Here is a 13,000-nt window from a genome sequence, read left to right on the forward strand (position 1 = left end):
CACCCCCCCCAAAATGCCCGGGTCCTCAACACCCCCCCCCCCCAAAATGACGGGTCTCACACCCCCCCCCCCCAAAATTGCCGGGTTCTCACACACCCCCCCCCCCCCGAAAATGCCGGGTATCACACCCCCCCCCCAAAATGCCGGGGTCTCACACCCCCCCCCAATGCCGGGTCTCACACCCCCCAATGCGGGTCTCACACCCCCCCCCAAAAGGCCGGGTCTCACACCCCCCCCCAAAATGCCTGGTCTCACACCCCCCCCCCAAAATGCCGGGTCTCACACCCCCCCCCCCAAAATTCCGGGTCTCACACCCCCCCCCCCCCAAAATGCCGGGTCTCACCCCCCCCCCAAAAATGCCGGGTCTCACCCCCCCCCCCCCCCCCCCCCAAAATGCCGGGTCTCACCCCCCCCCAAAAATGCCGGGTCTCACACCCCCCCCACCCCCCCCCCCCCCCCCCCCCCCCAAAATGCCGGGTCTGTCTCTCTCCTCCTCCTCCTCCAAAAAACGCCGGGTCTCACCACTTCCGCAGCTGGTGAAACTGACGCGTATCGCGTCAGTCAGCTGCTGGCCCTTCCGGGACCGGAGATTGCCAGCTTAAAAGAAGGGCCGGACGCCGGAGTCATGCGCACCGATTTTTTTCGCAGGCAACCCGCGTTACGAAGGCCTACGGAGAATCCAGCCCCATGTATGGAATGATCTGTCTGGACTGTATGCGGAACAATACTTTTCACTGCGTGACAATAAAACAAATCCAATGCCAATCCCTGGCAGTGAAAACTTGGCTCCCGGGCACCTTGGCACTGCCAGCCTGGCACCCTGTCAGTGCCCCTGCTAGCTTCAGTGTGCCACCCAGGTACCTCGGAGACAGTGCCAAGGTGCCTGGCTGACAGTGCTAAGGTGCTCGGGTGCCAGTGGGAATGCCAGGGTACCACCCTGGATCCCCAATGGCCTGGGAGACACCCCCAGATGCCATTATGCCTGCTCCACATTTATGTGGACCAATGCATGGTGAGGTCTCCCAGGTGTGAGCATTAGTTACCAGGCCTCTGGAGAATAGGTGCAGACATATTTAAATAAGCCTAATGGCCTCATTTAACTATGTTGCTCTGGATCTTGCCCAGCGACGTATCGTTATTTCTCACCAGGCATTCCAAGCATCGCAAATCACGCTTATAATTAAGAAGCCCATAATTTGAAATTGGGATAATGAGTGCCTTGGAGGAGTAGTTGGAGGTGGTGGTGTTCCCATATGCCTGCTCCCCTTGCTCTTCTTGCTGGTAGAGGTTATAGGTTTTGGAGGTCCTAATAATGGTGTAGCCTTGGCAATGTGCTGCAGTACATCGTGTGGATAGAACAAACTGGCACCACTACGGTTGGGGCAGAGCCCAAGTGATCATCGTAACAGAATGATTATTAAAGATGAAGCGCACAATCCCACCAGGCAGCTACCAATCCAGACCTGGCACAGAGGGTAGGATTTACCGACTGTTCATGCCGGTGGGAAATTCCAGTCTCGCGGGGGCGCACGGGTTTCCTGGCGACGAGGGATACTGTCAACAGGAAATCCCGTTGACAACGACGGGACCAGTAGATCCAGCTGGCGGGCTGCCTCCACTGCTGAAAAACAGGCGGTAGGGTGGTCGGCAAATTCCACCCAGAGAGTGGCTCACTCCTCAGATACTTAAAATACCTCCAAACTGTTCTGACAGCAGCCGGCCTCCTTAAACAGCAAGCTCACTGTTAGACACTCTTTTAACATCAGTGTTTAGCTGCTTCTTGGTTGAATACTGTGGTTCTCTGTCACTGAAAGGCATTTTATGTGATGTATTAGCCGGTTAAGCACATGAAGCATTTCACTTCTGTTTACTACACCGATTTGTAAAATAGTTATGTTATCTCTCCCTTGCCCTCTAGTTACTTTTCTTTAACCTATTTATCCTTCGCTCTCTAATTCATCCAAATTTTCTGCACATTTATTGAATCGTATGGAATAGAACATAGAACAGTACAGCACAGAACAGGCCCTTCGGCCCTCGATGTTGTGCCGAGCAATGATCACCCTACTCAAACCCACGTATCCACCCTATACCCGTAACCCAACAACTCCCCCTCCTTAACCTTACTATTAGGACACTACGGGCAATTTAGCATGGCCAATCCACCTAACCCGCACATCTTTGGACTGTGGGAGGAAACCGGAGCACCCGGAGGAAACCCACGCACACACGGGGAGGACGTGCAGACTCCACACAGACAGTGACACAGCCGGGAATCGAACCTGGGACCCTGGAGCTGTGAAGCATTTATGCTAACCACCATGCTACCGTGCTGCCCCTATCTTCCTGTTTATATTTGATATAATCTTCCTGTTTATATTTGATACCATTCTCTTTTCCTCCTTAACCCCATCAGCTTCTATTCCCTAAATTTTCTGTGCGGAAAGAATATACTTTGTCCTCACAATGGAAATTTTAATACAGCACTTTGATCTTTAGCTATATTTGTTGAGTGAAGAAAAATCAGTGAATAATCCTATTAATCGTCTGCAAGACTCCCACGAATAACTTGATTAAGAGTCTGACTTCTCCAGACGCCCCCCTACTCAAATACTTTTGAGAAGCTTATGGAAGTAGTCAAGGGACATTATCATCTGAAGTCCTCAATGATAATGCAACAAAGCAAGTTCAGATTGACGACAAGGGACCCAGGGAGATAATTGCTGTCTTTATGGTATGCCTAAAACAAGCGGCTGAACAATGGGAGTTTTGGTCTCCACTCAACGATATGTTGAGGGACAGGCTGATCTGTGGTGTTAATGACATGGCCATAAAAAGAAAATTGTGAGCTGACGCAGAGATTACTGTAAGGAAGGTATTAGAGATCGCCTATGCTACTGAAAGGAGGGGAAGGAGGGGGCGATGGAATTGCAGAGCGCGTGCAAGCAGACGAGGTCCACCAGATTTGGCGGGAAGCAGCTGGCAGTCGTGACACCAAAGATGAAGGTGCAAAAAGTAACAAACAAAGAGACTCAGAAAAGACGAGAGTGCAGAGAGATACGAAATTTGGTCCGCAGACCAAGGGCCATGAAAAATGCTACCGGGTGTGGATGAAATCATTCCCAGGGAAGATGTAAATTCAGGGAAGCTACATGTTATGCCTGCATTAGCAGGAAATGCAAGACTAGGCAGAGCCCACAGTTGGCCATCAAAAAAAACCTCTGACTCCAGTACACAAGGGTTAAAAATACCCCTGAAAATATACAGGTTAAACAACATAGAAGTGGGAAAGATGTCACCAATTATGATAGTGTTCATGGTAAATGGTCAGCGCCTTAAAATGGAGTTGGACACAGGAGTCTCTGCTACAGTTGGAGGTGAATAAATGTTTTGTTATTTGCCAAATTAGATTAAATTGGCTAGAAATCCTCCAAATTAACAAAGGAGGACTTCCTGGCATCTTAAAAAATATAAAGACGTTTTCCAAGATGAGTCAGGCAAGATACAGGGCCTAAAAGCAAAGATTTATGTGGATCCTGAGGCTGCACCCAAGTTTTTCAGATTCTGAACCATCCCCTCTGCCTGTGCGATTTTCCACCACACGATAGAAAGTTTACTACAGGTCCTATCCAAGGTGGTTGTCTTTCTAGATGACGTACTGATTCCAGGAGTGGCTGAAGAGGAGCTCCTCGCAAATATTGAAAAATGTAAAAAAGATTTAGGAAGGCTGAAAAGAGAGAACTGTAGGTTCTAAGCTCATAATGTGATTTGCTGAGGATGCAGGGTAGACCTGGGTTCTCCTATGGTGGAGAAGATAAAAGCGATTAAGGGCACACCAGCCCCCCAAAATACATCAGAATTGACATCCTTTTTAGGAATGGTGAACTTACGGCAGATTTATTCCTAATCTTTCCACAATGTTGGCATCCCTACACACACTGCTCAGGATGCACCAGAGGTGGTATTGGAAAGAGCATCAGAAAGAAGCTTTGAACAAGTATAACTAGCTTTATAGTCATCCAGTCTTTTGGTTCATTTTGACCATTTGAAAGAGATATCCTTACCTGCGATTCCTCCCCTTACGGGATCAGAGTAAAGTTTTGGTCCATAAAATGGAAGATGGTGCAGAAAGGCCTGTCGCCGATGCCTCGAAGACTTTGACCAGTGCTGAAAAAGGTTACTCGTAACTCGAAAAGGAGGGACTAGCCATAATATTCGAGTGAAAAAGCTCCATCAATATGTTTATGGCTGACATCTAGAATCATAGAATCCCTACACTGCAGAGGGAAGCCATTTGGTCCATCAACCCACCAAAAGAGGACCCTACCTAGGCCTCTTCCCCGCCCTATCCCCATAACCCCACCTAACATTTCGGCACTAAGGGTCAATTTAGCGTTGTCAATTTACCTAACCTGCACATCTTTGGATTGTGGGAGGAAATCTTAGCACCTGGAGGAAACCCACACAGGTACAAGGAGAAAGTGCGAACTCCACACTGACAGTATAATAATAATCTTTATTAATGTCACAAGTAGGCTTAGATTAACATTGCAATGAAGTTACGTGAAATCTGCTAGTCGCCACATTCCGGCGCCTGTTCGGGTACACAGAGGGAGAATTCAGAATGTCCAGATTACCTAAGTGACCCAAGGTCAGAATGGAACCCGGGTTACTGACGCTGTGAGGCAGCAGTGCTAACCAGTGTGCCACCGATCCACTCATAGTTAATAGTTGTTACTGACCACAATTGGGTTTATTTAGGGAGGATAAGGCCATTCCGCCCTTCAGCTGGGATCGAATGCTGGGCTCTATTGTTAGCAGCCTACGAGTACACGTTTCAACATAGGCCGCTCGCACATAGTTCTAAAACAGACGCTTTGAGCCACCTTCCCTACCCAATAATATACCACATCCACCAGTACCACAGAAAATCGTTCTTGTTTTAAACTTTCTCAATACATTGCCACTGTTGACGCGACAGGTCAGGTTTTGGACGCAAAAAGACCCCATATTATCTCGAGTCAAACGCATGGTGCTCTACGTCTGGCATCATGATAACAGGTCTGAGTAGTTACGACCCTTTCAGAGAAGAAAAGAAGAGATAAGTTGTGAGGAAGGTGTATTATTATGGGGAGCTGGGGTGCTCGTTTCTGCTCCTGCTGGGAAGCTATTACTACGAGCTACACTGTGCCCGTCCTGGGATGATGAACATGAAGATGCTCACAAGCAGTTATGTGTGGTGGCCTGGGATGGATCTCAACATAAATAATGTGGTCAGATAATGTGACCAATGTCAAATGCAGAACCTGGGGCGGAATTCTCCGACCCCCCGCAGGGTTGGGGTATCGCCCGGCGCCGGCGTAAATCCCGCTCCCGCCGTGGCCGGAATTCTCCGCCACCCGGGAATTGGCGGGGGCGGGAATCGCGCCGATCGCCGTACCCCCCGCGGCGATTCCCCAGCCTGCGATGGGCCGAAGTCCCGCCGTTGAGAGGCCAATCCCGCCGACGTGGTTTCAACCACCTCTGGTGGCGGCGGGATTGGCGGCGCGAGCGGGCCCCTGGGCTCCTGGGGGGGCGCGGGGTGATCGGACCCCGGGGGGTGACCCCACGGTGGCCTGGCCCGCGATTGGAGGCGAAAGAGAACTCCCCCTACTGTGCATGTGCCGGTGGTGACGTCAGCGGCCGCTGACGCACAGGCGAATGCGCGAACCGGCGAAGGCCTTTGGCCAGCCTGGGCGGCGGGCGTCAAAGGCTTTTGCCGCCAGTCGGCGTGGCGCCAACCACTCCGGCGCGGGACTAGCCCACAAAGGTGAGAATTCCGCAACTTTGCGGAGGCCCGACGCTGGAGTGGTTGGGGCCACTCCGCCATGCTGGGACCCCCCGCCCCGCCGGGTAGGGGAGAATCCCGGCCCTGCTGTCCTAAGCCTGATGTCCTAAGCCTGCTGTCCTAAGCCTACTGTACTGAGCCCTAATGCACGCTGGGGAGTGGCCAGGTTGATCTTGGGTGCAACTGCATATCAATTTTGTGGGCCTATTTATGGGATACTTGTTTTGGTCATTGTTGATGTTCTCTCCAAGTGTTGGTGTCTCTCCAAGTGTTGGTGTTATGGGAGTGTATCTTTAAGAAATGGGAGTTTATCAAATAGCTGCAGTGATGTCATTGTGTGGGTGGAGCTGGAAAGTGACTCTGTCTTTTACTGTTGTTTTGAGTTGGGAGCTGCAGTATGTCTTAGTTTGGTTTTCAATTGCAAGCTGTATTCAGACTCCAAGGATGTTGGAGTCTTCGCCTCTCTCTGCAGGTTAAAAAAGGTGTCTCCAGATCACTTGATAACTTCAAAATAATACCTGTTTTCTGTAGAGATTTCAAACCTGCTGTCTTTGTTAAAAAGGGTCTTTTGATTTATGGATGTTGTTAGGAAAGTTACTAAGGATTACCTATAGAGTATTGTATCTGTGGGGATTATCAGTGTTGGTAGTTGATAAACTGTTTACTGTGTGTTTATAAAGTGTTAGCTGAATTCATAGAATAAACATTGTTTTGGTTATAAAAATACTTAAGGTCTCTGTTGCATCACACCTGTCAAGTGGGCCCTTGTGCTCCCCATAACCACAATCTATTCAAAGTTGTAGGTCAGGTGACCTTGTAGGTCTGGGAGACCTTGGGTGAGTGCTGTTCAGTACTAGTCTCCACCAATGGGGACCAGACGGAATGGCACTTGTTGGGGTCTCCCAGGGGATTGGAGGCCCCCAGGAGCTTAGCCCCTGGACAGTGTGGTACCCTGGTACTGGCAGCCTGGCACTAACAAGGTGCCCAGGTGGCACTGACAGTTGGCTCTGTCAAGGTGCTTGGGTGGAGGGTGCCCTGTGTGAGACTGGAGGGGCCTGGGGACGCCCTCATAGTGAGTTGTGGGGGAGGCTGGGGGTTGCATTCAGGACTCCAGAGGGGTTCAGAGGTCGGAATGACAATTTAAATTGTGAGCAGAGTTCCTCAGTGTATAAAACGGGCCGATGTGGGGCCCCGGCTGTGAGTTCCCTGCTGAGGCTCCCTATATAACTGGGAGTGTGTAAAGAAAAAAAATTTGGGGGGGGGGGGGGTGGCGCAGCACGGTAGCATAGTGGTTAGCACAATTGCTTCACAGCTCCAGGGTCTCATGTTCGATTCCCGGCTTGGGTCGCTGTCTGTGCAGAGTCTGCACGTTCTCCCCGTGTGTGCGTGGGTTTCCTCCGGGTGCTCCAGTTTCCTCCCACAGTCCAAAGATGTGCAGGTTAGGTGGATTGGCCATGATAAATTGCCCTTAGTGTCCAAAATTGCCCTTAATGTTGGGTGGGGTTACTGGGTTATGGGGATAGGGTGGGGTGTGGGCTTGGGTGGGTTGCTCTTTCCAAGAGCCGGTGCAGACACGATGGGCCGAATGGCCTCCTCTGCACTGTAAATTCTATGAGGTGAACTCCACGATATACTTTGGAGTTCTCTAAACCCTGGCCCCTAATATTGAACATACACCAGATGAAGTCCATGACATCATCATCAACGGAAGAAAAATTGTGACAGACAATTGTCTGAGATTCTGGTCTCAGATAATGGGACTGCTTTTAGCGGTGAAACATTCCAGCACTGTTCCTTACTACCCTGCTTCAAATGGACTGCCTGAGAGAGCGGTCCAAACATTCAAAAGCTGTTGTGAAGAAACAGACATCAGCCTCTCTGCAAACCAACTGGCCCGTTGCTGCCCACTTACCTTATAAGACACTGTTTTGAGAGACACTTGTATACTTTAGTAAACAGTTCCTTTGTTAATTGAAGGTACTCAGGGGATGGATGTGGTATTGTGCCCCTTTCCGGGGGCATGTTCCCAAAGTCATGTGACCCGATAGGCCGATGGGGCCGGAGAACGTGAACCCTGGGGGCGGAGCTCAGTTTTCCCAGTTAGGAGTTTGAAGTCTTGGAACATGGTAGCCTTGTGTCTCTCTTGTTATATTCCTTGCCTTTTCCTCCAAGACAGCCAGATATGTAGCGTTGACAAAGAAATAAGAAGTTTAAATCAAAACAAATTTATTTTCCACTACGAAACTTGATTAGGTTTGCACACTTTACGAAGTAACATAATAAGCTAATGATACTGAATCTGTAGTATAGTAATCAATATTCTCTCTACCTATTAAACTACACTTTAACTCAACCTCGTGCTTTATATCCCTACAATGAAATCTCACTCTGGTCTCATCAGCTTTTCATCCTCTTCTAATGCTTCACAGCTCCAGGGTCCAAGGTTCGATTCCCGGCTGGGTCACTGTCTGTGTGGAGTCTGCACGTCCTCCCCCTGTGTGCGTGGGTTTCCTCCGGGTGCTCCGGTTTCCTCCCACAGTCCAAAGATGTGCGGGTTAGGTGGATTGGCCATGCTAAATTGCCCGTAGTGTCCTAATAAAAGTAAGGTTAAGGGGGGGATTGTTGGGTTACGGGTATAGGGTGGATACATGGGTTTGAGTAGGGTGATCATGGCTCGGCACAACATTGAGGGCCGAAGGGCCTGTTCTGTGCTGTACTGCTCTATGTTCTATGTTCTATGTTCTCCCAGAATTCCAGGAGATAGAACATAGAACATACAGTCAGTGCAGAAGGAGGCCATTTGGCCCATCGAGTCTGCACTGACCCAATTAAGCCCTGACTTTCACCCTATCCCCCTAACCCAATAATTCCTCCTAACCTTTTTGGACACTAAGGGCAATTTATCATGGCCAATCCACCTAACCTGTACGTCTTGGGACTGTGGGAGGAATCCGGAGCACCCGGAGGAATCCCACGCAGACACGGGGAGAACATGCAGACTCCACACAGACAGTGACCAAAAGGTAATCGAACCTGGGATCTTGGCGCTGTGAAGCCACAGTGCTAACCACTATGCTACTGTGCTGCCTTGGATACAATAACTTAATAACGCCATCTAGTGTTGAGCTTCACATAGTTTCTGATGTTAACCCTTCACTACACTTGTACGATACATCATTACATCTCTGTGTATAGTTATTACTTTAATAAACTGTTATTTGTTAATTAACTTGGCTTTCAGGATATTACAGACAGTTATTTCAAGCAGCTGATTAGACAGTGCATTATATCCTCTCCTGTGTTTAACATTTCACTCCTTGTCTTTCTTTCAGAACTTCTTCATTCAGTCCTGGAGGGTGACTTACAGAAGGTAATGGAGCAGACTGGAATTTGGGCAAATTAAGCAATAATGGGTGCAATGAGTTCTTGTTGTCCTTTGCTCCCCAGATTGGTAATAATCTCATTTTAAGCTTGGAAAAATCTGAACCCTTAATGCTTAACTTGCCATTCTGCTTTGTACACAGAAGGACCAGTTCGAACTGGTTCAGTTGCACATCACGTCAGTCTCCAGCACCGTGTGAAATGTGACCCCCTGGAACATTTACACAAAACAATTCGTTTCCAGCCAAGTAATCGCGAGCTCTTTACAGATATTTACAGATAATACAACAATATATAACACATGGGAAGGAAACACAAGATGGCGCAGTAGACTTATGGCCATAGCACTTGGCTTGCCATTGGCCATTTCCTCTTAATGGAGGGTGAGCCAACTTAGATGCAGAAAATGCAGTGATGGTGGTTGGGGATTTTGTTTTGTACTTGTTAACCAAGAGTAGCAGAGAGTGTGCAAACTTACCAAGGTTTTATCTGATATCCACATGGCCATCTTGAAACCACTACAAACATGCTTACGGCAGCTAGCAATATTCGAGGGAAGAACATAGAACATAGAACAGTACAGCACAGAACAGTCCCTTCAGCCCTCAATGTTGTGCCGAGCCATGATCACCCTACTCAAACCCACATATCCACCCTATACCCGTAACCCAACAACCCCCCCCTTAACCTTACTTTTATTAGGACACTACGGGCAATTTAGCATGGCCAATCCACCTAACCCGCACATCTTTGGACTGTGGGAGGAAACCGGAGCACCCGGAGGAAACCCACGCACACAGGGGGAGGACGTGCAGACTCCACACAGACAGTGACCCAGCCGGGTATCGAACCTGGGACCCTGGAGCTGTGAAGCATTTATGCACCATGCTACCCATGCTTCATGCAGAGCAGGAAATGGCTTATGGAGCTTTTATTTCAATTGATTTGGATGGCATGGCAAGGCAGCAGAGATTGCCAGTCCCTAGTTGCCCTAAGGTCAATAAGATTCAACAATGCAGTTCTATAAGAGCTGGTCCAGGGTCACAGATGATCCAAAATGGGGCTTGGAGTCATGAGATTTGAAAGCAGTTTTTTATAAGACGGCAATAGGTTTTATAAGACGGCAACGGGTTTAGGAGGAACTTCTTCACCCAAAGGGTTGTGAATCTATGGAATTCCTTGCCCAGTGAAGCAGTTGAGGCTCCTTCATTAAATGTTTTTAAGGTAAAGATAGATAGTTTTTTGAAGAATAAAGGGATTAAGAGTTATGGTGTTCGGGCCGGAAAGTGGAGCTGAGTCCACAAAAGATCAGCCATGATCTCATTGAATGGCGGAGCAGGCTCGAGGGGCCAGATGGCCTACTCCTGCTCCAAGTTCTTATGTTCTTATGTTAGGTATGGTACATAATCTAAGCAGGCAGAAAAGACTTTTGACCCCTAACAGGTGAGAGCAGTTTACTGGTCCCGAATTGGATGAACAGACAGGAAAGGCAGAGAGCAGCTGATCTCCGTGACTGACCATGGCAGTGGCCTCAGAACAGTTTACTAATCCTGGATCGGACAAACCGACAGGTGAAGTTGATCTCCGTAGCTGTAGCTTCTTGAGCTAGCCAAGGTGTTAGGCCAAAGCCAATCTGGGTAACTTTGAAAAGCTTTCCTCTGTCTTGAGTTAACCGAGGTGTTAGGCTGGGACCAGCACTGAGTCCCAAGCAGCCTTTTCCTATCAGAAGTGAGTTTTCCCTCTCGACAACCTGGTATTAAACCTTATTTATAGGGATCTTATGTCAATCACTTATTCAGTAATATACTGGTATGGAACAGATAAGACCATCAAATATAGGAGCACAATTAGGCCACGAGGCCCATCGAGTCTGCTCCGCCATTCAGTCATTTATTAAAATATTTTTAGTCTCCTTTTTCATGTTTTCAGCAAATTTACACCCGCCAACAAATAATCAACAATAACAAATACAATGGCAATCCCCTGGCCAACAATCCCTTTATCCCATCCACCCCAAACAGCCCCCAAATACAGAACATGAAAGAAAAAGAATCCGGAATCCACCATCATCCCATACAAAATCACCAATAACCTATACATTCCAAACCACCCCCCCCCCCCCCCAACCCAATCCCCTCTAACGTTCGATGTCATCCAATTCTTGAAAATGCATGATAAACAAAACCCAAGAGTTGTAGAACCTTTCCATCTTTCCCCTCAACTCAAACTTCACTTTCTCGAGCGTTAAAGCTCCAGCAGGTCCCCCCGCCATGCCAGGGCACAGGACGGAGAAGCTGACCTCAACCCCAACAGGACCCGCCTTCGGGCGATCAACGATGGGAAGGCTGAGATATCTGCCTTCGCACCGCTTCCAACCCCGGCCAATCCGGCACCCCAAAATGGCTGCTAGAGGACCTGGCGCCATTCTAGCATGGCTGATATTGTTCTCATCCCAAATCTCCTGCCTTTTCTCTATAACCCCTGATCTCCTTATGAATCAAGAACCTATCTATTTCTGTCTAAAAAATACTCAGTGATTTGGCCTCCACAGCCTTATGCTGCGGCAAAGAGTTCCACAGATTCACCACCCTCTGGCTGAATAAATTCCTCCTCTTCTCTTTTTTAAAGGATCGTCTTAGTCTGAGATTGTGTCCTCTAGTTCTAGATTTTCCTACAAGTGGAAACATCTCCACTCTATCCAGGCCTCGCAGTATTCTGTAAGATTCTATAAGATTCCCCCCTCATCCTTCTAAACTCCAATGAGTACAGACCCAGAATCCTCAACCGTTCCTCATATGACATGCACTTCATTCCAGGGATTATTCTTGTGAACCTCCTCTGGACCCATTCCAATGCCAGCACATCCTTCCCTAGATACGGGGCCCAAAATTACTCACAATACTCCAGATGGGATCTCACCAGAGCGTTATACAGCCTCAGACGTACATGCCTGGTCTTGTATTCTTGCCCTCTCAACATGAATGCTAACATTGCATTTCTAAATGCCGACTGAACCTGCATGTTAACCGTAAGAGAATCATAGAATTTACAGTGCTGAAGGAGGCCATTCAGACCACCTAGTCTGCCCCAGCCCTTGGAAAGAGCATCCTACCCAAGCCCACACCTTCACCCTATCCCTGTAACCCAGTAACCTCACTTTAAACTTTTTTGACACTAAGGGCAATTTAGCATGGCAAATCCACCTAACCCACACATCTTTGGACTGTGGGAGGAAACCGGAGCACCCGGAGGAAACCCACGCAGTCACAGGGAGAACGTGAAGACTCCGCACAAACAGTGACCCAAGCCGGGAATCGAACCTGGGACCCTGGAGCTGCGAAGCAACTGTGCTAACCACTATTGTTGCCAATCTCCACCAGAGTCAGCAATAATGTCGCCAATTAATAATGATGCTCTTTAGAGTCACCAGGTATCAAATGATACCACCACAAGGCTTTACCGGATATCGATCAAAGGACCACACAACCAGTTAGTCAGTTCAAGTTCAAAGATGGCTCATTTACACACAAGGATTACTTCGACATGCAACACAAAACACTACAAGTTAAACTAAACCTAATAACTACAGTAACCTATACTTAACTTCAGGGCAACCGGCTCTATGCAGATGGACAAGGCCTTTGTCCGGATCTTGTGTGGCTGGGTGGAAGAAGTGGCTCTGTTTCTGCTGGGCTCATCCGTCTGGTAGCAGTCGTTGGTCTTGAACTTGTCTGTCTGGTCGTTATGCTGCACTTGGGTTGGCATAGGCTGTATCTAAGAGAGACCGAGCAC

At 48.5% G+C, this 13,000-nt stretch overlaps 1 protein-coding gene across 1 annotated transcript in view; it reads left to right on the top strand.

Moving 5' to 3' along the window:
- Nucleotides 1-13,000, top strand: part of dgki (diacylglycerol kinase, iota) — a 228,343-nt gene that overhangs the window by 193,643 nt on the left and 21,700 nt on the right. Inside the window, exon 29 of the mRNA XM_038781036.1 lies at nucleotides 9,160-9,197. Coding sequence (XP_038636964.1) covers nucleotides 9,160-9,197 — 38 coding nt within the window. The remainder of the gene's footprint in view (nucleotides 1-9,159; nucleotides 9,198-13,000) is intronic.

The sequence above is a fragment of the Scyliorhinus canicula genome, chromosome 20 (genome assembly GCF_902713615.1).
Source record: "Scyliorhinus canicula chromosome 20, sScyCan1.1, whole genome shotgun sequence".
NCBI classification, from domain to species: Eukaryota; Metazoa; Chordata; class Chondrichthyes; order Carcharhiniformes; family Scyliorhinidae; genus Scyliorhinus; species Scyliorhinus canicula.